The sequence below is a fragment of the Echiichthys vipera genome (assembly GCF_963691815.1).
Source record: "Echiichthys vipera genome assembly, chromosome: X".
Lineage (NCBI taxonomy): Eukaryota > Metazoa > Chordata > Actinopteri > Perciformes > Trachinidae > Echiichthys > Echiichthys vipera.
The window spans coordinates 43,192,205-43,212,996 of NC_139825.1; the positions used below are offsets into that span (position 1 = coordinate 43,192,205).

The 20,792-nt window shown below is 42.0% G+C and overlaps 1 protein-coding gene across 3 annotated transcripts in view; it reads right to left on the bottom strand.

The window, feature by feature from the left end:
* Positions 1-1,667: 1,667 nt before the first annotated feature.
* The window catches only part of pxk (PX domain containing serine/threonine kinase), a 51,318-nt gene continuing 32,193 nt past the window's right edge, over positions 1,668-20,792 (bottom strand). Inside the window, exons 18-19 of one of the 3 annotated variants that reach the window (XM_083939075.1) lie at positions 14,661-14,694; positions 9,174-9,285 (exon numbers count right to left, since the gene is read on the bottom strand). In XM_083939075.1, coding sequence (XP_083795201.1) covers positions 14,678-14,694 — 17 coding nt within the window. In that variant the 3' untranslated portion in view covers positions 9,174-9,285; positions 14,661-14,677. Of the gene's footprint in view, positions 9,286-14,660; positions 14,695-20,792 lie in introns of all 3 variants that reach the window. The other 2 variants (XM_083939076.1, XM_083939074.1) reach the window with 2 other exon arrangements.

A 20,792-nucleotide genomic window follows, 5' to 3' on the forward strand; every position in this document is an offset into this window, starting at 1 on the left:
ATCTCCATGAAAACACTGAGGGGGGTGAATATTTTTGTACCAGGCTAGATTTGATTTTATTGGAGGTTGAACTGTCTGAATAATTAGGGGCGCGGCCTCTTGAGTGACAGCTAGCCTCTGACCTTCACTTCTCCTCGGAGGCTAGTTGTCAGGATTAGCATCATTAGCATGCTAACTCAGTCATCTCAACCTGGACTGTGGTCATTCGTGTGGTGGATGGTTTGCTCTTCGATCAACTGTACAAACAGATGGTTTAGGAACACACCGTGTAAACATTAGCTCAAACCCTCTTGCTTTGAGGCGAAAGTGCTAACCACCACACCACTGTGCCACCCTCCATTTTCAACCCTGGCAGCCTAAAACTACGTTTGAGCGGGTGCCGTAGAGCTTTGTGAGCGCCAGTGGAAGAAGGACAAACTGCAGGTGTCTTTTCAAATGGGCGTCATTATCAGAAAACTGTGAAAGATGCTAAAAGAAGACATTTCCCGGGTATTATCCTGTCAAACCGTCACAACCCTTGTGTTTTGTTTAACACCATTGACACACTTCTAAATGCCCCGCAGACGGTCTTTATGGAGGCGTCCCCTGCTGTGAAAAAACCTCCTTCACTTGTTATTGATGCGGTGTCTATTCTTCCTCTATTAGTGCTCTAATCCCACCTTCTGCATAGGACCCTTCAATTTCTGTTTTCGGCCCCAATATCACTTTTTATCTATGTGTTTTACATCGGTGGTGTGGTGGTTAGCACTGTCGTCTCACAGCGAGAGGGTTCCTGGTTCGAATCCCGGCTGGGGCCCTTCTGTGTGGAGTTTGCATGTTCTCCCCGTGTCTGCGTGGGTTTTCTCCGGGTTCTCCGGTTTCCTCCCACAGTCCAAAGACGTGCAGGTGTTCGGTTCATTGATGACTCTAAATCACCCGTAGGTGTGAATGGTTGTCTGTCTCTGTTCGTCTCTATGTGCCCTGTGATAGACTGGCGTCCTGTCCAGGGTGTACCCCGCCTCACGCCTGATGTCAGCTGGGATCGGCTCCAGCCCCACGAGACCCCGACAGGGACAAGGGGTTGATGATGATTGTTAGAATAATTGTACATAAAGTAACCTCATATTCACTCCAGTTGCCTTTACATATAAACTAACCTTACCTGGTGTGTGTGTGTGTGTGTGTGTGTGTGTGTGTGTGTGTGTGTGTGTGTGTGTGTGTGTGTGTGTGTACAGCTAATTTGTGCAGAGTTGTTTCGAAGGAAGGAGAAATCAGATAAGCGTGACTGCTGACGAGTCACCAAAGAGCTGTCTGTGCTAAAACAGAAACTGCTCATCCGTTTAAACACAGAACATGTTTCAAGGACGAGCAACATGCCCCCTCACCCTTAGAGCTATAACTCATATTGTAACTAGGGACGACCTTAAGGTTAATAACAAGAAAGGGCTCGGCAGAGGGTGTTTCAGAGCGTCAGGAGATCGTAACTGAATGCATCTCTGTCCGTTCTCCTTGCAAGTAAAACATATAACCCTTGTGTTTCTCTCCTTTGTTATGTTTTAGGTGTTTAGGTTGTTTAAACCCGACAATGATGCATCTTCAAAAACACACTTTACAACATGCTTTTAAAATAAACACCACTTCTTCTTCTTCTTGATTTTTCCTGAACCAGATTTTATTCAGATGTTCGCTGAGTCGACACAGTTATCACTTCATCACAGCAGACTTGCTTTCTAGATTTGTTTTAATTGGATATAGATGACGAGGCAGCTGCATTACTGTTATTTAAAGGCGACATCGAAACAAAACATTTGATGCATCTAGTATGTGGAGATCAAAGAGTGTTTTTTTTTCATACCAATTGACTTGTAATCCAGCGGCGTCTCTGGGACTCAGAGTCGAAAGAAATAATAATTTCACAAACCCCTCTGGACTCGTCTTCCAGCCCTCGGGGGTAAAGTGCTGCAGAGACACATACTGATACAACATGACGACCATTCAAAGACCGTCGACCGGATTGCACTGAATAATAAAAACAAAATGATTTCAAACGCTCTGAGTGCTAAAAAGAGCTTCACAGCTCCGTCCGACACTTTAGCACACAGCATGTCAGGTGATCACAGCTGAGCGGGTTAATGTGAAGAAGAGGAGTCTTTCTGTCCATCCAGTAACAGTTCAACGCTGCTTCTGCTGTTGTTGTTTCTGATCCTGAAGGCCTCGTGGTGCCGCGTTTCTACCCTCAGTCTGATCTTTTAAAGAACTAATTCAACATTTTAGGACATTTTAAGACCAATACCTCTCAAAACTGTCTGTTAAATATGAAGCTACAGCCAGAAACCGTCTAGCTTAGCTTAGCTTAGCTTAGCTTAGCATAAAGGCCGACAGAAATAAAGTCTGAAGTCTAAAGTTTTATCTGTTTATTCGGTGCAAAGATGAGACTTTGCAGATGCTGGTAGGCAGACTGTGTTATGCTAAGGTAGGCGACTCCTGGCTGTAACGGACAGACACACAGACTTTAACAGACAGATTTAATTTTGGTTTATCATCATTATCATAAACTGCAGATGGGAGACGTTAGCTTTTCTAACACGTGGTTAACGCTGTGAAGAGTCTTTAGCTGCCTAAACTTTTCCAAACCGCGCCTGAAAAAGCACAAACAGAAAATAATAAGGGTTAAAAGCACGAGGCGGACCGAGACATTACACTCAGACAGAGCATTGCTGCTTATTGTTATTCTTGCTACTTGGCAACCACCAAATCACGCGTCATCAGCCGTTGTTTTGCTGTGAAGTTAAATGACATCAGGCTCTTTTCTGTTCTGAGTTGAAGTTTTTACAACTTGAGGTGTTCAGAAACCTCCGGATGGATTGATTCGCATGATTCTCATTTGCTCTGATGATGATCTGGGAACTTTCGTCTGGAGATCTTTTGGGAAGGGGTGAAAACACGGGTTGCTGATTGGATAAACCATGTCTGTCACCACCTTTGTTGGTGATAGACAGACCAAATCAACCAATCAGATCAACGAAGTGTTTGACGTACTCAACAAAGTAAAGTAAACAACGTGTCGGTAAAGGATATTTGCATCTTTTCCTCCGATAAAAGTCTCCAGCGCTGTTTTTTGCTCTTCTTTAAGAGAAGGAACACTTTCTAATTTCTGATGAAACTTGCTCCATAGCTGCGCTCATCTCATCCGTGGAAGCCGCCATGTTGTTTACACTGAACAGTCGCTTCTTGTTTTGAAAACCAACGCTGATTGGACGTTCGCTTGGTAACCGGCTCCAACCTCCAATCTCCGTCGCTCTTTACCAGACTGATCTAAAATACAGAGCAGCTAGGAGGCTAGGTGTTCAAGGCGCTACTGCAAATATGCCACGTTCTCAGCGACGCAAAATCAGAGAGCGAAGCGCTTCACGACCATGGAAACTGTTTCAAAAAGCCGTCTCATGCTGCTACGAAGGCAGCAGCACGTACTAAGCCTATCCGGCTGTTAAGTCTGACGTAACACCCTTTCAAAATAAGATTTCTGGGTCCAAACGCTCCGTTGAAACAAAACAGACACAACGGCCGAACATGTGAACAATTGCATCACCTCTTTCGTCTGTTAAACACCTTTTTAAACGATAAGAAAGAACTAAAATGACAATTACGTCGTTTTTTAAAAACTTAGATCTGCTCAAACATCGGGGAACATGGCACTGCGGCGTAGAAATAAAAGGCTTGGACCCAGAAATCATATTTTGAAAGGGCGTTACGTCACTTAACAGCCGGATACCTCGTCACCTTACTTCAAAACTCTTCCTGCCAGAAAAGGTGAACTTCTCCCAACAGCTGTTTGACTCAAAGCACTTTTCCCAAATTGTCAAATGTTTCATAATGAAACATTGAGGAAACATCGCTCCAGAATACCAAACATGCTCTTTTCTTTCTTTCTTTTGTTGCTGTTTCTGTTTTGTGTAACTGTAAAATGAATATTTCTGGGTTTTGGACTGTTGGTCGGAGGAAATAGGACGTGTGAAGACGTTGGCTTCGGTGTGTAAAACTAATATAAATATAAACGGATGGTAAATAATCATTAGTGGCTTATTTAGGGACTGTGATCTGCCAATAACCACATAACAACAACATCCTGTGTGCTATAGCGACAACTTCATACACAGAGATGATGCTTCATTCAATATTTAACAAAAAAAAACATTCATATTTCCATAGGCACAAGGATCCAAATGGCACAGTAAAATAAAATAATCTCAGCTCTGTGACGACAACAAACATTAAAATACAACAGAATTAAAACAGATGCAAAACACTGAATAGAAATAACAGGAATCAACACAATAAGGGTCTGAATGAAGCCTCAGTGGATGTGGAGGGTCACAATGTTAAAGTCTCCAGTGTTGGTTGAGAAGATTAATTTGCAGTGAAGGGCAGACATGTTTCTTTATCCTAGTTTTCCTTCCTTCAGGTAAAGAGAGTGAAACCTGCTGCAGAAAAATCTCCATTTATTGTTTTTGTTTAATTAAGAAAGTTGATTTTTCGAGGAAAGAAACAAAGATTGTCTGGAAGGAAACCTAAAAACACGATTTGTCGAAGTGTATTTGAAGTTAACGAGCCAAAACAAGCAAAAGCAGCATATTTATGGGGAATATTAAGGATTTACTCTGGTGCAAAGTAGCAAAATCATAAAAAAATCTTACACAATGGTGATGATATTGGTGGAGAAAAGTATTTCAGATTAATTTTTAAACCCTGAAAACAATCAGAGCTGAGCGGCTCGTTGCTGTGGGTCCATGTGGCACGGACCAGAATCTTCGTCTGACAGCTTTCACACCAGAAGTGCAAGTTTGACGCGGAGAGAATGGTCGTTTTTTCCGCGCGCTACTTTTATTTTTTGTTGCCACGTTTAGCAGCCAATGTGAGACAGACGTTACAGTATGACGAGAATTATTCCACTGTGGAGAGGAGTGGTGGTAAAGGTCGTTTTGTGCTCTGAATCCAGCGGTTTTGAATCTCCAGAGAGGATGACGACGCCAGGTGAGAAGACGTATACGAGGGTTTGGTGATTGGACAAATATATCAGCTAGCAGTTGTTGTTTTTGTTCTGCCTCCAAACGAACGAGTGAGCGACAGCAGCAGGGAAAACGGGGAGTAGACACAGAATTATATTAATATTTTCACATCTAACCTGGTGAATTTCGTTTTCTCTCTTTTTAGATAATTATTCAAATTTAAATCATGTTTACTTTGAATGATTTTTGTTATTTGTTTCTATGCATAGCTTGAAAAGAAGAGGATTCATTTGAACTAAACCGGTGTAGAAAACATTACCCTTATATGTCGTCATCAAAGAATGGGGACACAATTTGTGATGACGCCGCTAACTCAACTCCAACTCAACTCCAACTCAACTCCCCCCACAAACAGAAAACCTGTCACACTTTGATATGTACTTAAAGAAAACTATTTTAGGAAGTATAAACTGTTATAATGACTATTTTATCTCTGATCTCATCTCATCTCATCTTCAGCCTCTTATCCGGGGTCAGGTTGCGGGGGCAGCAGCTTTAGCAGCGGACCCCAAACTTCCCTTTCCCTTTAAACTGTTATGACTATTTTATTAATCTGTAAATAAATGAGAGTAATTTGGAAGGACTCTGGGCGTTCTATGCTCGAGTTTACCAAAGAAATGCGTTGATATTTAACCTGATTATGTAAGTATTGACATTAAGGATCCACCAAGGATTATATTTAAGTTTGTCCCAGTCTGTTTGCAAGTATCAATCATTGAGCCTGTGAATGTTCTCATTCGTCCAGGTCGTCGTTTTCCTCAAAGCAATTTCAGTCAAAAACAACTGGACTTGGTTCTTTGTCTAGGAAGACGTTTCACCTCTCATCCAAGAGGCTTCATCAGTTCATGTACGCATCTGACCAGGACCAGGACCAGGACCAGGACCAGGACCAGGCTGGGACTGGTCCAACTAACTGGTGTGGAGATCCAGGTATTTAACCTCTCACAAGGCCGATGATGTCACTGACACCCTTTGTGCTCCAAGTGCCCACGCCCGTCGTTAGAGTGACAGTCGTTGGTGGGCAGTTGGTTTCGACTTCGTTAGTGCTCTATTGAGTCTGAACGACTGTCGTTCATCGGCCTTGTGAGAGGTTAAATACCTGGATCTCCACACCAGTTAGTTGGACCAGTCCCAGCCTGGTCAGATGCGTACATGAACTGATGAAGCCTCTTGGATGAGAGGTGAAACGTCTTCCTAGACAAATAACCAGTCCAGTTGTTTTTGACTGAAATTGCTTTGAGGATATCAATCATTGAGGATCTTGTTTTCACACATTATCAAAATATATTTAGACTTCTATCACAGAATGATTATTTTAACATATTAGCACTGTCGCCTCACAGCGAGAAGGTTACAGGTTCGCGTCACAGCTGGGGCCCTTCTGTGTGGAGTTTGCATGTTGTCCCCGTGTCTGCGTGGGTTTTCTCCGGGTTCTCCGGTTTCCTCCCACAGTCCAAAGACGTGCAGGTGTTCGGTTCATTGATGACTCTAAATCACCCGTAGGTGTGAATGGTTGTCTGTCTCTGTTCGTCTCTATGTGCCCTGTGACAGACTGGCGTCCTGTCCAGGGTGGACCCCGCCTGCACGCCCGATGTCAGCTGGGATCGGCTCCAGCCCCCCCCCCCGCGACCCAGACCCTGGGATAAGCGGCTGAAGATGAATGAATTAATGAAAATGTTATTATTTGATGTTAAGAGAAAGCTAACATTATGTGTTACTGGGTTTAGTCACTGTGACCTCTCCTCTTCTTTTGGAGACAAAGGAACGAGGGAGTTTCTCCAACGTTATGCGCTGAAATGAATTCATCTCATTATCCAGACGACAACTTAGAACGGGACTTAAAGATAGAAAACCCGAGCTGTCTCCTCAGTCTTTAGTTCAGTTTCTTTTGTCTCAGTCTTCTACTCACTTCATCTTCTTTCTTCTCTTCTTCCACTAAGTCTTGCCTGTTACAGTCTTTTATTTTGTAACATCTACTTTATTTTTAGACTTTCTGTCCCACTTTGTTTCACGAAGTTCAGTGCTCATGTCTTTGAGAAATAAAGCTTTAGTCAACAGCGCAAAGTTATTCTTTTGATGTTTATACTAAAATCCAGTTTTCACCAAGAGCTCGTAAAAAGACTCTGTCATCCACCGAACTCAAAGCTGTTGAAGCTGAAGAATCCAGAGATTTAGGGTTCACAACGAAAGTGGCCCTTGACGCTGAATATCCGTTGCCATGGTGAAGCATCCCCTAGCGAGAGACTGTCACATGCCGCCCAGTTGGACAGCCCGTCCACTCTTTGGCCTCTGAGACCCGGTGTTCTGCACGTCTGAAGACGGCTCTGGAGCTGAGTTTGGTGAGATGAGGTTGTTTGTTCTTTAATGAGCAGATCTTTTGACCACTGGCTATTTGTGTTATTCTCATTTCTGTCATTTCCTGTTATAATCTATCATAAATATATTATTTATATAAATATATTCATATCTGTGTAGTAAACCCCCCAAACCCCAGCTGTTGTCTGTGAGCTTTCATTCTGCTTTGCAAAGTTTTGAGGTCACGGTTTTAGGAGAACAAACGCTTTCAGATTGAGATTTATAGAAACTGATTAATACAATTAATTGATCAATTTAATTGATAAGAGAAACTGATAGAAAAGTATTCTTTTAATCTTACAGGTGAGTAGGTTTCCATCGGGCTCAGTCCCAAATACTTGTGTATTCGGTGGTTGTGCCCTCTTTTAACGAGGACTAATTAATTAGTCTAATCAATACTTAATAAGGTGATTAACTCATTTATTATAATACGTGTAGATGTCCTACACCAGACTAACAAAGACGGGTTTAGTGAGTTTTTATTTTGTTTCCGTCGAGTGTTAAATTAATTGTTTTTTTTTAAGTTAACGAGACAATCTGTATTTTTCCGTTCAAACAACTTCATTAATCCCAGAAGGGGTGATTAGTTTTCTGTTTAATAAGGAAACAGGTGTAAGAATTTTTCCCTTCTTAACATTTTGTGACTAAAAAAACGCGGAGAGCTTGAGGAAGTCGCCGCTCGGACACTGAAACCCAAACCTGCGCTAGTTTGATTACTGTTATTATTTTGATTAACATGTCGCCCAACCCTGATTTATGTTGTGATTGTTTCAAAAAACAGAAAAAGAAAATGCTAAAAAAAATGTGTGTTTCCATCCACTAGCGTTAACGGGAGAACTAAGAGTTGCGTGCATCAAGATAAACAGTTCAATACTCCAGCCGGGGGAATTAAATCACTGTAGAAGAGGGAAGATGATGTCAGGAACAGAGCGCCAGTCGAACCCAAAATGGTAGAAATACTTGTGAAAGACACGTTGGAAATTTGACATTTATGTTTTCAGTATTTAATCTCCTCATCGCTTCACACACGTTTGTCATGATTTAATCGTGAAGTCTGTTTCCAATCCGTCCGTTGTCTGTTTTTATTTACAGACCAACCTTTCCACTTCAGCTAAGCGTAATTATTTAGTTTCCACTCTTTTTTTTTATGCACAAAAAAGGATTCATGAAAGAAGGAAGGCCGGACCAGTGCAGCTCCAGTGTCCGAGCACTGCTGCACGCTGAGGTTTGGATCCAGGAAACTCAAAACCCTCCGTATCCAGCAGGATGAAGCTTCCGCAGTGGCTCCAAAACTTCAGATTTCACCTTTACAAGCTCACCAAGACTCAGTTTGAGTTTACCGACCTTTTTATCTAGAGCCGTCTCCTTGTGACAAAGCAGTCAAGCGAGGACAAACCTTCAGGTTCCTCAGATTGTCATGAGCTTTTGAAACTCCCCTACTTTCCAAAACCACAGCAACAGACTTAAAAAATAAAAATAAAAAGCAGGAACAGCAAAGAACGAAAATGGTACTTGGATTTTTTTGTTTGTTAGTGATTCCTTTTTCACATCTCAGGGAGCGACGTCGTGAACCTGTCCAGACCACAGTGCAGAACCAACGGGTCGGTCGTAAAAACGCCAAAGTGGCAGTTTCCTGGTCGTTGGACAGGTTGTAGAGGTGGGCGGGGTCAGATGATGGGTTTGCTGTGGTCGACGGTCTTGGCCTTCTTCAGTTTGCCCTTACTGAAGGCCTGTATGGAGCTCAACAGGGCGGTGCGACCTCCTCCCGCTCCGTCAGAAGAGGACAGAGGAGGAGGAGGAGGAGGAGGAGGACAGGAGGAAGAGTCCAGCATAGGAGGGAAAGGAGGAGGTGGAGGAGGGGGAGGAGAAGAAGCGGTCATGGCTCCTGAATAAAAGAGAGAACAAAAGGAAAGTGTGAGAAAACAACAATACTGGTTTCTGGTGACATTCAGTTTCCCCAGGAGCTGGTTACACTAAGATAAACTGTTTTTACTGCACCTTCAAAGAAAACTCAAACAGAGCTTGTTCGCATCAAGACACTCAAACAATAGAGGCATAAAAAGGGATAGTTTTTATTTATTAAGTGGCTGTATGAGATACTTAACCGTACTCAGTGTTTTACCGTCTACAGTAGATGGCGGTCTACTGGCGAGTACCATGGTAGACTCAAAGCAGCGTACAGCTGTGGACGAGTGCAGCAGCTAAATGTATTTTAGCTACTTAAAAAATTCGGTATCGTTTGCACGCAATATTTCAGCCTTTTCAGACAGGGAACTGAAGCCGTTATATGCTCTCTTCAAAGCCACCAGACTCTTTTAATCAAAAAACTGTAATTTTACCTCACAGAAGAGGAGTTGGTTGGTTTGTTTGTGTTATTGTGTGCCTTTGGGTCTTTGTTTATCATAGAGTGTGGTGTTTACCTACTCTGTAAAGTGTTCTGAGATAACTTCTGTTATGATTTGGCACTATAAATAAAATTGAATTGAATTGAATTAAAGGGTTAGGAGCTAACAAAACAAACGAAAAAACATACAGTGACTATAGAAAGTCCTGATACCCTTTTGAAAGGCACTTTTTTTGTTTTACAGCCTGAAATTATAATAATAATAATGATAATACATGTTTCCAGCGTGATTTACACATTTTGCCTGACAACTTTTAAGTGAATTTCTCTTTTTAAACTTCTGAAAAATAATAAAAAATAAAAAACCAGAAAAGCAGTGTTGGAAAAGTGATGAGTCCCTTTAGAGTAACCATAAAAACACTCTCAGGTTTATCCAATCACCTTCCAGATCACACACCATGTTAATTGGCCTCCACCTGACATCAACTGTGGTGTTTGTGATTTTACTTCAGAATAAAATCAGCTGTTCTTGAGGATTCCTCTCTCAGTCGTTCATGGTGACACAAATAATTCACCATGGTTGGGAAGATGCTTTCAAATGAACTCCGGGATAAAGTTGTGGATCGGCACAAGTTAGGAGAAGGATATAAAAAGATTTCAAAGGCTTTAACTTTCCCTCTGAGCACCGTTCAGAGGATTGTCCAGAAGTGGAGGCATATGGATCCACCCTGACCTGGCCTAGATCGGGCCGCCCCTCCAAACTGGATGAAGAGCCAGGAAAAGATTGATCAGGGAAGCTCCCAAGAGGCCCATGGTGACCCTGAAGGAGTTACGTGTGTTTATGTCAGAAGTTCTACATGTTTGGCAAAGTGGCAAGAAAGAAGCCTCTTCTGAGAAAACGACACAGTGAGTCTCATTAAAAAACATGTTTAAGACTGTGACGCCATGTTTCAAAGGTTTTATGGTCAATGAGACCAAAACTGAACCTTTTGGGCTGAACTCCAAACGCTGGTGGTGGAAACCAAACACAGTACACCACCCAGAACACACCACCCCTACAGTGAAGCCTGGTGGAGGCAGCATCATGTTGTGGGCTTGTGTCTCTTCAGCAGGGACTGAGCAGCTGGTCAGGACTGAAGGGGACATGGATGCTGCCAAGTTCACCTGAATACTTTAGGAAAACCCTTGTCCCTCTGTTAGACACTTGAAAATGTGCAGGTGGTTCACAACGACCCAAAACACACGTCCATAGAAACAACACAGTGGCTAAAGGACAGGAAGGTGAATGTCCCAGAGCGGCCGAGTCAGAGCCCGGACCTGAATCCTACAGAACATCTGTGGATGGACCTGAAGAGTGCGGTCCATCAGCGCTCACCACAGAATCTGACTGAACTGGAACAGTTCTGCAGGAAGAACGGGGAAATGTTTCCCAGTCCAGGTCACAAAGCTGGGAGAGACAGATCCAAACAGACTGATGCTGTAACTAAAGCAAAAGGTGCCTCCACAAAGTGTTACATCTGGGGACTCATCACTTTTCCAACCCTTCTATTCTAGTTTTTTTTAATCTATTTTTCATGTTTTATCATTTCAGGCTGTAAAACAAAAAAGTGAGTATTTCAAAAGGGTATCATGACTTTCTAAAGGCACTATACAGAGGCTGAGTGTTGCCAACTTCATCCCTACATCCCCCATCAACCTTCAGCAAACAATACCAACCAACAGATCGAGGCAACAATAGATCAGCAACTCCAGTGTTCTGCGAAGTTAAATTATATGGAGTCCGGTGGCTTGAAGAGACCCGAGATGGATAAAATAACTTCAGTTCCCCGTTGGAAAAGTCGGTCTTTATTAACACTGTGTTTTTTTTCCTGCCTGCTTTTTTAAAATGGGTGTGTGCCGGCCGCCAACTGCTGTAAGGAAGGGAAGAGATGCTGTGATGCGTTGGAGGTTTGTTTGTGGTCAACGAAAGAGCCAAAAAGAAGTTAAGTGTGACGCTGGAGGAGGATAAACAAATAGACTTACCTACAAACACAAATATTTGCCCAATTAGAAGTTTATTTTTGCAACATAGTCATGATTTTAGAGACAACTATCACTGGAATAACCAGTATTTAGTGGTTTCTAGCTGATTTATAACGCATAAGTAAAACATTTATTAACCATCTGCCTATGAACGCTTTATAAAGAGTGACCACAAGTTTTATTAAAACACATTAATTGTGTGTTTTCCTGAGTAACAAGTTTATCTTTGTGAAACCAGCATCTGCAGATCAGTGTCCAGGCTGAACTCAATCCCCCATCAGTCTCAACCCGACTTTACGTTCAGGATCTTTTTACAGACACGTGTTGGTCAATAATTAAAGCAATTCTTACAATTCTGGCATTTACTTACACACTTTACACTTTTCTTTTGTAATCTTAAAATGCTCCTAATTAGCGTACGGCACATTACAATGTAAAACAAATCCACCAGGTGTACAAACTCAAAAATATTAAATTCTCAAAATATTCTGTCATTCGTCGCTCTGTTTCACTTGCACTGCTCATGCTGCGTTCAAGTGTCATGGGAAGTCCAAAGTTTCGGACCTCCAAATTGGCAAAATACACTGGAATGGCTGTCAAAGTGGAACCGGGGTCGATCTCCTCTGAATCCTCTAGCAGAAGGCTCCTCGTTGACAGGAATTTCAGTGCATTTTGCATATTTGGAGGTCCAAAACTTTGGACTTCCCATGGCACTTAAACGCAGCATCTCTCTCTCACTGCACGTGTCGGGGGAGGAGGGATATCAGAGGTCAGGCAGGGGGAAGAGGGTGGGTCTTTGGATGGAGGGAAGCGCTGTGAGACAGGCAAGAATGGTAAGAATTGCTTTGAACAAAAGTTTTATTCAAGAATATTGAGTCAAAAGGCTCAGATTCAATCAACAGTGTGAACTGATGGGGAACTGAACCTAAACCCTGTATAGTCTCTTCAGCTGTGCCATTTTGCATCCCAAACCGAATATAAACCCAGGGATTACAGGCAGGGAAGCAAAAAAAAAAGGAGAGCTCTAACGTGTGGGTGAAGCAGAGGCCAAAAGCTGTGACTTGAGTCCAAAGACTCCACCTTCTGTCTGACTATCAAGTCAATTATCTGCAACATAATGAAAGGACGTCCATCAGTCTAGAGAAACCCGTCACTGCAGGAGACAATCAGTTTGAGGATGATATTTTCAGTGGAATAACGTGTCTTTGGCTGTGGTAAACAGCAAAAACATGGTAAGATTTTAATAATTTAAGAATTGCAGAGCCGTTATTGCCTGCAGGGGTGACGGATTATCTCCAGGACGGCTGTGGAAGAAACTGACTTTCATTACATTTAGCAGCCACAGTGACCTTTAGTGTGTTTTTTACATGTAATATTCAGATGTTTCTTCAGTCACGTCCACAGTTACACCTCTGTGGTCAGATGTGTCAGATCGGAGCCCAGTTGTGTCCATTCTAAAGACACATCTAACCAAAACCCCACTGACTTTGAGACAAGGGAACCAGAAGTGTAAAAACGCTTACATAATTTCAAGGTTTAGGACTCGTTCCCTTAGCACTCTACTTCATCTTGGTTAAGAAAGTGGTGGAAATGCTTTTACTTCTAGTCCTAAAAGTAGGACCAAAAACATGTGTCACTCTGAGCATCTTTGGCCAGTCAGGATGATAAATACGAGTCCAAAACGGTCAAAACAACACCGTTTGTATTCAATTAAATCTGTATTTGTATTCAATCTTTAACCCTTGTTCTTTCAAGATGTTTGTGGACAAAGTTTAATCTGAATATTAAACAAAACCTTGTGAAAAGATTTACTTTGGTCAACTGTGGAGCAGCTCTTTACACCTGGAGGAAACGTCAAAAGAAAAGGTGCAAAAGAAATTCATAATCCACAGCTGACAGCAGCAGATTATCAGTTCAATACGTTTCTGACCAAAAGACCAAAAACAGAAACCCCATCCCAAACAGATAAAACAAACAAAACAAAACAGAAATACACAAACAGACACATGCTGTAACTGACAGATCACAATCTCCAATGAGAACATCGGGTCTGAATCGGTGAGGAGTTGGACGTCATTGCAGATTGTGAGGTTTCTATAAAGATGTGCGTTCACCCTGTTCCAGGCAAGCAGAAGAGAAGCGTCTTCACTTCAGGTGTCCTCACACCTGTTCACACCGACTCATTTCTACTTTTTAACGCAGCAAGGTTGGGCATCATCTTCTAAATAGTTTAAGGTAGCGGCGCTCGAATGAGGAAGTAGTTACGAAGTTTGTGCATCAGAGCGTACTGAAGGTTTATTCTTTTAACATCTTTTAACACAAAATACAAAGCAAACGAACAACAAATATATATGAATATAAGGGATAAGGGAGATAAGGGAGCTCAGGGTTTCTCCACCTATTCCGAAGCCAAATTCAAGCATTTTTCAAGCATTTCAAGGTGCGGTAAATTATATATTTATATACAGTACATACAATATACTGATCGGCAAGTCTGGCAGATCGAGTCGACTCGCTAACCTACTCATTCATAGCAATTGCTAACATCCTTTAGCGTATGGCTAGCATGGCGTACATAACTGTTCATACTTTTTAGATGACGTGTCACTGTTTCAGTGCTGATTTTAAAGTCATGAAACTTACGATGTGATTAAAAGTATAGATTATGAGCTGCTGGCTTCTAGCGGTTCCTACACATTTTCCATTTCAAATTACCATACTTTTTCAGACTCATATTTAGTTTTAATTTAACGCCTACTTTATCATCACTTGAGATCAGTAGAGGTAGAGGTAGAGCTTGCTGGAAAGCCAGGGTGAACGACAGCTTTAAAAACCACCAGTGACCTTCATTATCATCATCATCATCATCATCATCGACATTATAAATCTCTTACTTTACCCAACGACACGGTCAGAATGGAGCATGCTCTATGGTGGAAACAGCACAGAAAGAGGAGAGAGAGGTAGATGACAATTATCTGTTCAGTGGACCAATCAGCACTTACAGGACAAAGAGGAGAGAGGAGGACACTAACATCAGGGCAGCATTTTGTTTTTCCATAGATAGATCACCTTTAATGACCTTGTTGGTGGTAGTTGTGAGGATAATAACTCCATTTCAATGGGGTCATTATTGATTAATGAAGAAATTGATTTGTACATACTTAATATTATTGCAGATTACTTCCAGTTTACATACAGTACACTAGTCCAGTTTTTTTATTTGCTTGACTTGAGTATAAAGTGCTGGATGATTACCTCAGATGTGTTGGAACATATTCCAAGAGTCACTTTGCAAACTGGATATCCATCTTCTACAACAACAACTCTCTGCTCATTTTAGAGAAAGTTAAAATGCTCCATGCTGCTGATTAAAAGTGTGACTCCGGTGAAAATCAACCCCACTGTCTTTTCGGCATGAATATACATCAAATAAGCCATCATCCCTATGTTTCCCAGTCACATAAGCCTCTGCCTACACTGATTTAAAACAGCATTTTGTTAGGATAAAGGGTTATGGTTAGAGTCAGGGTTAGGGTCTACATAAGTCTATTTGCCGTGGAATTTGGTACTGATTATGGAAAAAATAACAAACCAGGGACCATAGGACCCTTTTTTTTACAAAGCGGGGAACATAGGCCCAGGGAACATAGGTACACTCCTGAGAAACTTTGGCAGTAAGAAAAAAGTTCTTTGTTTTCCCAAGGACATGGTATCTGACATGAAGGAGAAAATCATGGCCATCGTGAAAGAAGAACCAAACGGTGAAACACATTATATTGCACATAGGGTGAAACGATGTTGTGAAACAGCAGTCTGAAGTACTGAAGCAAGACTGTATTGATCTGCTATATATCTGGATATCTATAAATCACTGGGACTATACACTTTTTGTAGATAGCAGGCTACTGCCATAATAAAAATATTTTTTCGACCTTAGTACTGCTCAACCTTGGCCTACCCATAGCAAAAGCCTGCAGTGAGACGGAGCCAAAGCTAATTAGCAGCAAGATGCGTCCCTTCTCTGAAGACGGCTACCACAAACTTCTCCAGAAGATTGTGGTACTGGAAACCAAAATCCACAGGTTAAAACAGTGGACGAGAAAATGCTAACACATGGCTAGTTAGCACTACGAAGAAACAGGAGGACTGTGTACAAGGTAATAAATCCACTGCTAAGCCTAAGAATAAATCATCTGCCTGGGGAATGCATGGGAGACTAACAGGCAGAGCCCATCGCAATGAGATTTGTGATGCGACTGGCTGGCCTGCTCTACCATCCCAGCATAGTGCCTCATCAACCTCTGCTCCTAGCAGGACAGAGCCCCGGACAGCTGCCAAAGGGAGGAATAACAACAAACCTCCTAAACAACAACAATGTGTTCAACTGGAGAACAGATTTGCTCCACTGCTGCAGGATCCTGGATCCCCATCTGACGACCTGGATCATCTGCTCACAACGAGGTAAGAGCAAAAAGAAGAGAAGGCCACAGAGAAAGCTAATGCCTGGGCCTGAAACTCTGCCTTGAAAGATATGAGAAACTTTGGCAGTAAGAACACCAAAGTTCTTTGTTTTCCCAAGGACATGGTATCTGACATGAACGAGAAAATTATGGCTATCGTGCAGGAGCACCAAACGGTGAAACACATTATGTTGCACATAGGGTAAAAGTCTGAAGTACTGAAGCAAGACTGTATTGATCTGTTAAACACAGTCAGCTGTCTGAACACTGAAGTGTCCATCAGTGGGCCTCTGCCGCCCGTTGGAAAAGGAGTTGAGAAAGACTTCTGCCTCTGCATGTGCCGTCCACTCAGTTCTTTTTATTGACAATTTCAACTTTTTTTTGGACTGCAGACCCCTTTTTAAAGCAGATGGATTATACCTAAACAGGATGGGAATAAGACTTTTCATGTGAAACCTATTTTATCTCCTATGTCACCTATCTGTTCCCTCTGCCAAGGACACGAAACAAGAGGAATCAAAACTTGACGAAGCCAAAACAAAGCCTCAGCATGAAGAGAGCTTTGAGCATGATTAGCGAGGAGAAAAACAGGACAGGAAATCAGTGGATGAAGATACACAACTTCTTTTACTTCCAAAAGACAAAACTGAGTTAGAATCTCCGATAAAACCAGGTCCCTTTACGTAAACTACCATGGGCTTAGCAGCCAAGCGCGGTTCTGCAGCACTAACATGTTTAAGCGGCGGTCCTGTGCCCAGAAGCATTTTCACTCATTCACTCCCAAACATGTGGGAAAGTGGAGATCTCTACCGATTTTTTTTATAGATACAAATCAAAAGGCTCATAATTATATTCAGACCTCTACTAAAAAAATTGTTTTCATAATTTTAGACCAGACAAAAATGGAGTTATGGGCAGGAGAAGGAGGGTGCGTTGCTAAAAAGAGCCGTAGCGAAACACATCCAGCAGCTTAGTTCCTGTCTACGTAAAATCCCAGTGCAATGCTTTAAAACTGTTTATCTCATGGACACAGTAAAAGGTTTTTCTAGCAGCATGACCTACATGAAATTGATAAATGTCATTTTAGGCACAGGCGAATTGATTATAGGAGATGATGTGCACAATTTCCTAACATTGTTAGTAGGCTAATATAAACATTATAACTTGATACGCTTCACTTATTTATTTTATTAGCTATGTTGTCTATGCCAGTGTACAATTTAGGTGTATAGTAATATGGGTAGTGAAACCTCATCATACTAAATAGGCCTACTTGTGGTATTTTATTTAGTTAGTACTTGGTAGACATACTATTTCTAATAAATATATGAATACAATATATAAATATAATAGTCACAGGTATATTCAAGATTGTGCTTAGTACAGTGAAGTAAAACTAATATTTCTATTATCTTTAGATGGTATTTTGGCACGTTGTAGTCCGGATTGAAATTTTAGAAAAGTTCACTAAAGAATACAAACATTTCTTTGCTTGTTTCAAACCATTAATAAAGTATACATTATATACTATTTGGGCTTTTTAAATAAATATATAAACATATGCCAACTACGTATATAGACAACATTTACTCAATCTACTAACTACCCAGTCATAGGAACCATGGACATAAAGAAGAATACGAGAATATCATACTCTCAAAGAGGCTTCGCTCGTTAGAGACAGGCCCGCTCGTGCTTGGCGCTCGTGCATTTCTACATCCGGTAAGTCCTCCCGCGTTCACGAGAAGCAAAAATGGCGCCGTGCTTAGGGGAGCCTGCGCCACTGAGCAGCTTTACATAGGAACGAATGGGCCGCCATTTTGTGTCCACTGTGCGTTCTTTTCCCTATGTCCATCAGCCTGCGCCACTGAGCAGCTCTCCATAGTAATGAATGGGCCGCCATTTTGTGTTCTCTGGCCGTACTTCTTTCTATGTCCATGGATAAAACGGAGCAGCGCGTCCTGGTGCGGCCGCCGCCATCTTGGCCCCGCTGTCTGACGAGACGACGGACTTCAGACGTCAACAAAGAAAGTACAGTAGAAATCGCGATCTGATTCATTTTTCATCTTAACCACGTTGAATCGTCGCACATTTTAATCGTATTTAACCGTCTCAAGATGCATCGGTACAACCCTAGCTCAGATTTAAGCTCCAACCAGAAGTTAGAGGAAGAAACTGAGCACATACGCAGACTGCGGTGAAGTGGAGGAGGGGGTGAAAGAGAGACAGAGAGAGCTGCTCAATGCAAATATATCTACTTATCCAAAAACTGGACAAATATATCTATAAATCCAAAAAATGGTTGTTTAGCAGTCCATAAAACACTTATATAATAGCCTTTTATTTACAATAATCTCTCGGAAATCCACTTGCCAGAAAACAAGCTCAACTTGCCCGAGTATTATTTTTTACTTGAACAACTGTTAGTGTCATTGCCTGTAGGGGCATCTTAGTAAAAGTGTTTGTTGTTGTAACATAAATGTGTTTTGTTTGTATCTTTCTTTGACTATAGCTGACGGTATATTTAGAACTGTAGTTTCACTTTCACAGCGCTGTGTCAGACTGTGTCGGATTGAGCGTCTATAATGAAAAACAACAAATGGGAAAATATTGAAATTAAATGATGCTGATGATTAAACAGTAACAGACTGTTGTATTTCTTGGCGCCCAGATAGATTTAGCCCAGGCTTATATTTAAACCCAAATAGGCTATTTATCATTGTTTATTGGGAGAGACCAAGCATCAGACAGTCAGCACCCCCAGAGCCAGAATGGAATAATCCATTATTTCATAACCACATTTGGTCTTTGCAACAATTCGACTGTGAAATTAGCAGTCGATTCAGGCTCCTCGGAGCGAATCGCAGAAAAATCGACTATTCAGGGTCGCCCCTAATGATCTGCATTGACTCCGACTACATAGTTATTGTTGGTGATTTTAACATTCATGTTGACAAACTTCGTGACAAAGGGACCAAAGAACTTTATTGCGTCATTGATAATCATGGATTTATTCAGCATGTAACCGAGCTCACACACAACAAAGGTCACACTCTGGACTTAGTCATGCCCAAGGCATTTCTAAGGTTGCTGAGATTGAAGTTGCTCTTTCTGATCATTCTTGTGTTTTCTTTGAGAGTGCTGTCTTTGTGCAGAGTGATGTTCAAAGTCATCACAAATCGTAATATCACAGAAAACACCTGTGGAGCATTTATTCAGGCTTTCTCCTCCCCCCAAAAAAGTCTCCATGGAGAAATTCCACGTTGGTAAGAACAGAAAAGAAGAATGTCGGAAAGCTGAACGCAGGTGGAGGAAAACAAATCTCCAGGGTCGCTATGACGTCTATAAAGAAAGACTTCAAATCTACAACTTGAAGCTCAAAAATGCAAGACAATCCTTCCCTGACATCATTGCCAAAAACAATAATAGGATTATGTGTCCCATGGGGCAGGTCTGCTCCGTGTCCCCAGAGTCAGAACTACACATGGGACAGGTCTGCTCTGTGTCCCCAGAGTCAGATCTACACATGGGACAGGTCTGCTCTGTGTCCCCAGAGTCAGATCTACACATGGGACAGGTCTGCTCTGTGTCCCCAGAGTCAGATCTACACATGGGACAGGTCTGCTCCGTGTCCCCAGAGTCAGAACTACACATGGGACAGGTCTGCTCTGTGTCCCCAGAGTCAGGTCTAACCATCGGACAGGTCTGCTCTGTGTCCCCAGAGTCAGAACTAAACATGGGACAGGTCAAACAATCGGACAGGTCTGCTCTGTGTCCCCAGAGTCAGAACTAAACATGGGACAGGTCTGCTCTGTGTCCCCAGAGTCAGTACTAAACATGGGACAGGTCTGACCATCGGACAGGTCTACTCTGTGTCCCCAGAGTCAGAACTAAACATGGGACAGGTCAAACAATCGGACAGGTCTGCTCTGTGTCCCCAGAGTCAGAACTAAACATGGGACAGGTCTGACCATCGGATAGGTCTACTCTGTGTCCCCAGAGTCAGAACTAAACATGGGACAGGTCTGACCATCAGACAGATCTGCTCTGTGTCCCCAGAGTCAGAACTAAACATGGGACAGGTCTAACCATCGGACAGGTCTGCTCTGTGTCCCCAGAGTCAGAAGCCCCAGAAGTTAATCGATCTCATGAGTGCAGGCATTTCCACAACACGTTTTCTAAAAACTAGTGACCAGCTGTTTAAGGAAACGACAGACTCTGTGAGCTGCTTGAAATATTGACATTTTGAATAGAAAACAACAGACTCAGGCACAGCAGGCAAGTCAAAGTATTGAGAGACTCACGTTGTTTAGTCTTTTCATAGAATTTGTTGAATAATAAGCAATATCGCCAGACTATTGCTTTAAAATAGAAACCAAACATCAGAGTTTCTCAACCTGTGTCCAGCTAGCTAGAGACACAACAAAGTGGAAAGGACACTCGTTTGAAAGGACACTCGTCTGTCTGACAACCACGTTATCACATGATTAGAAAAGAGGTGAAGAGAAAGACAGGTCAAACGATTAGTCTTCATAATCACACATGCACATTTCAGATGAAAAC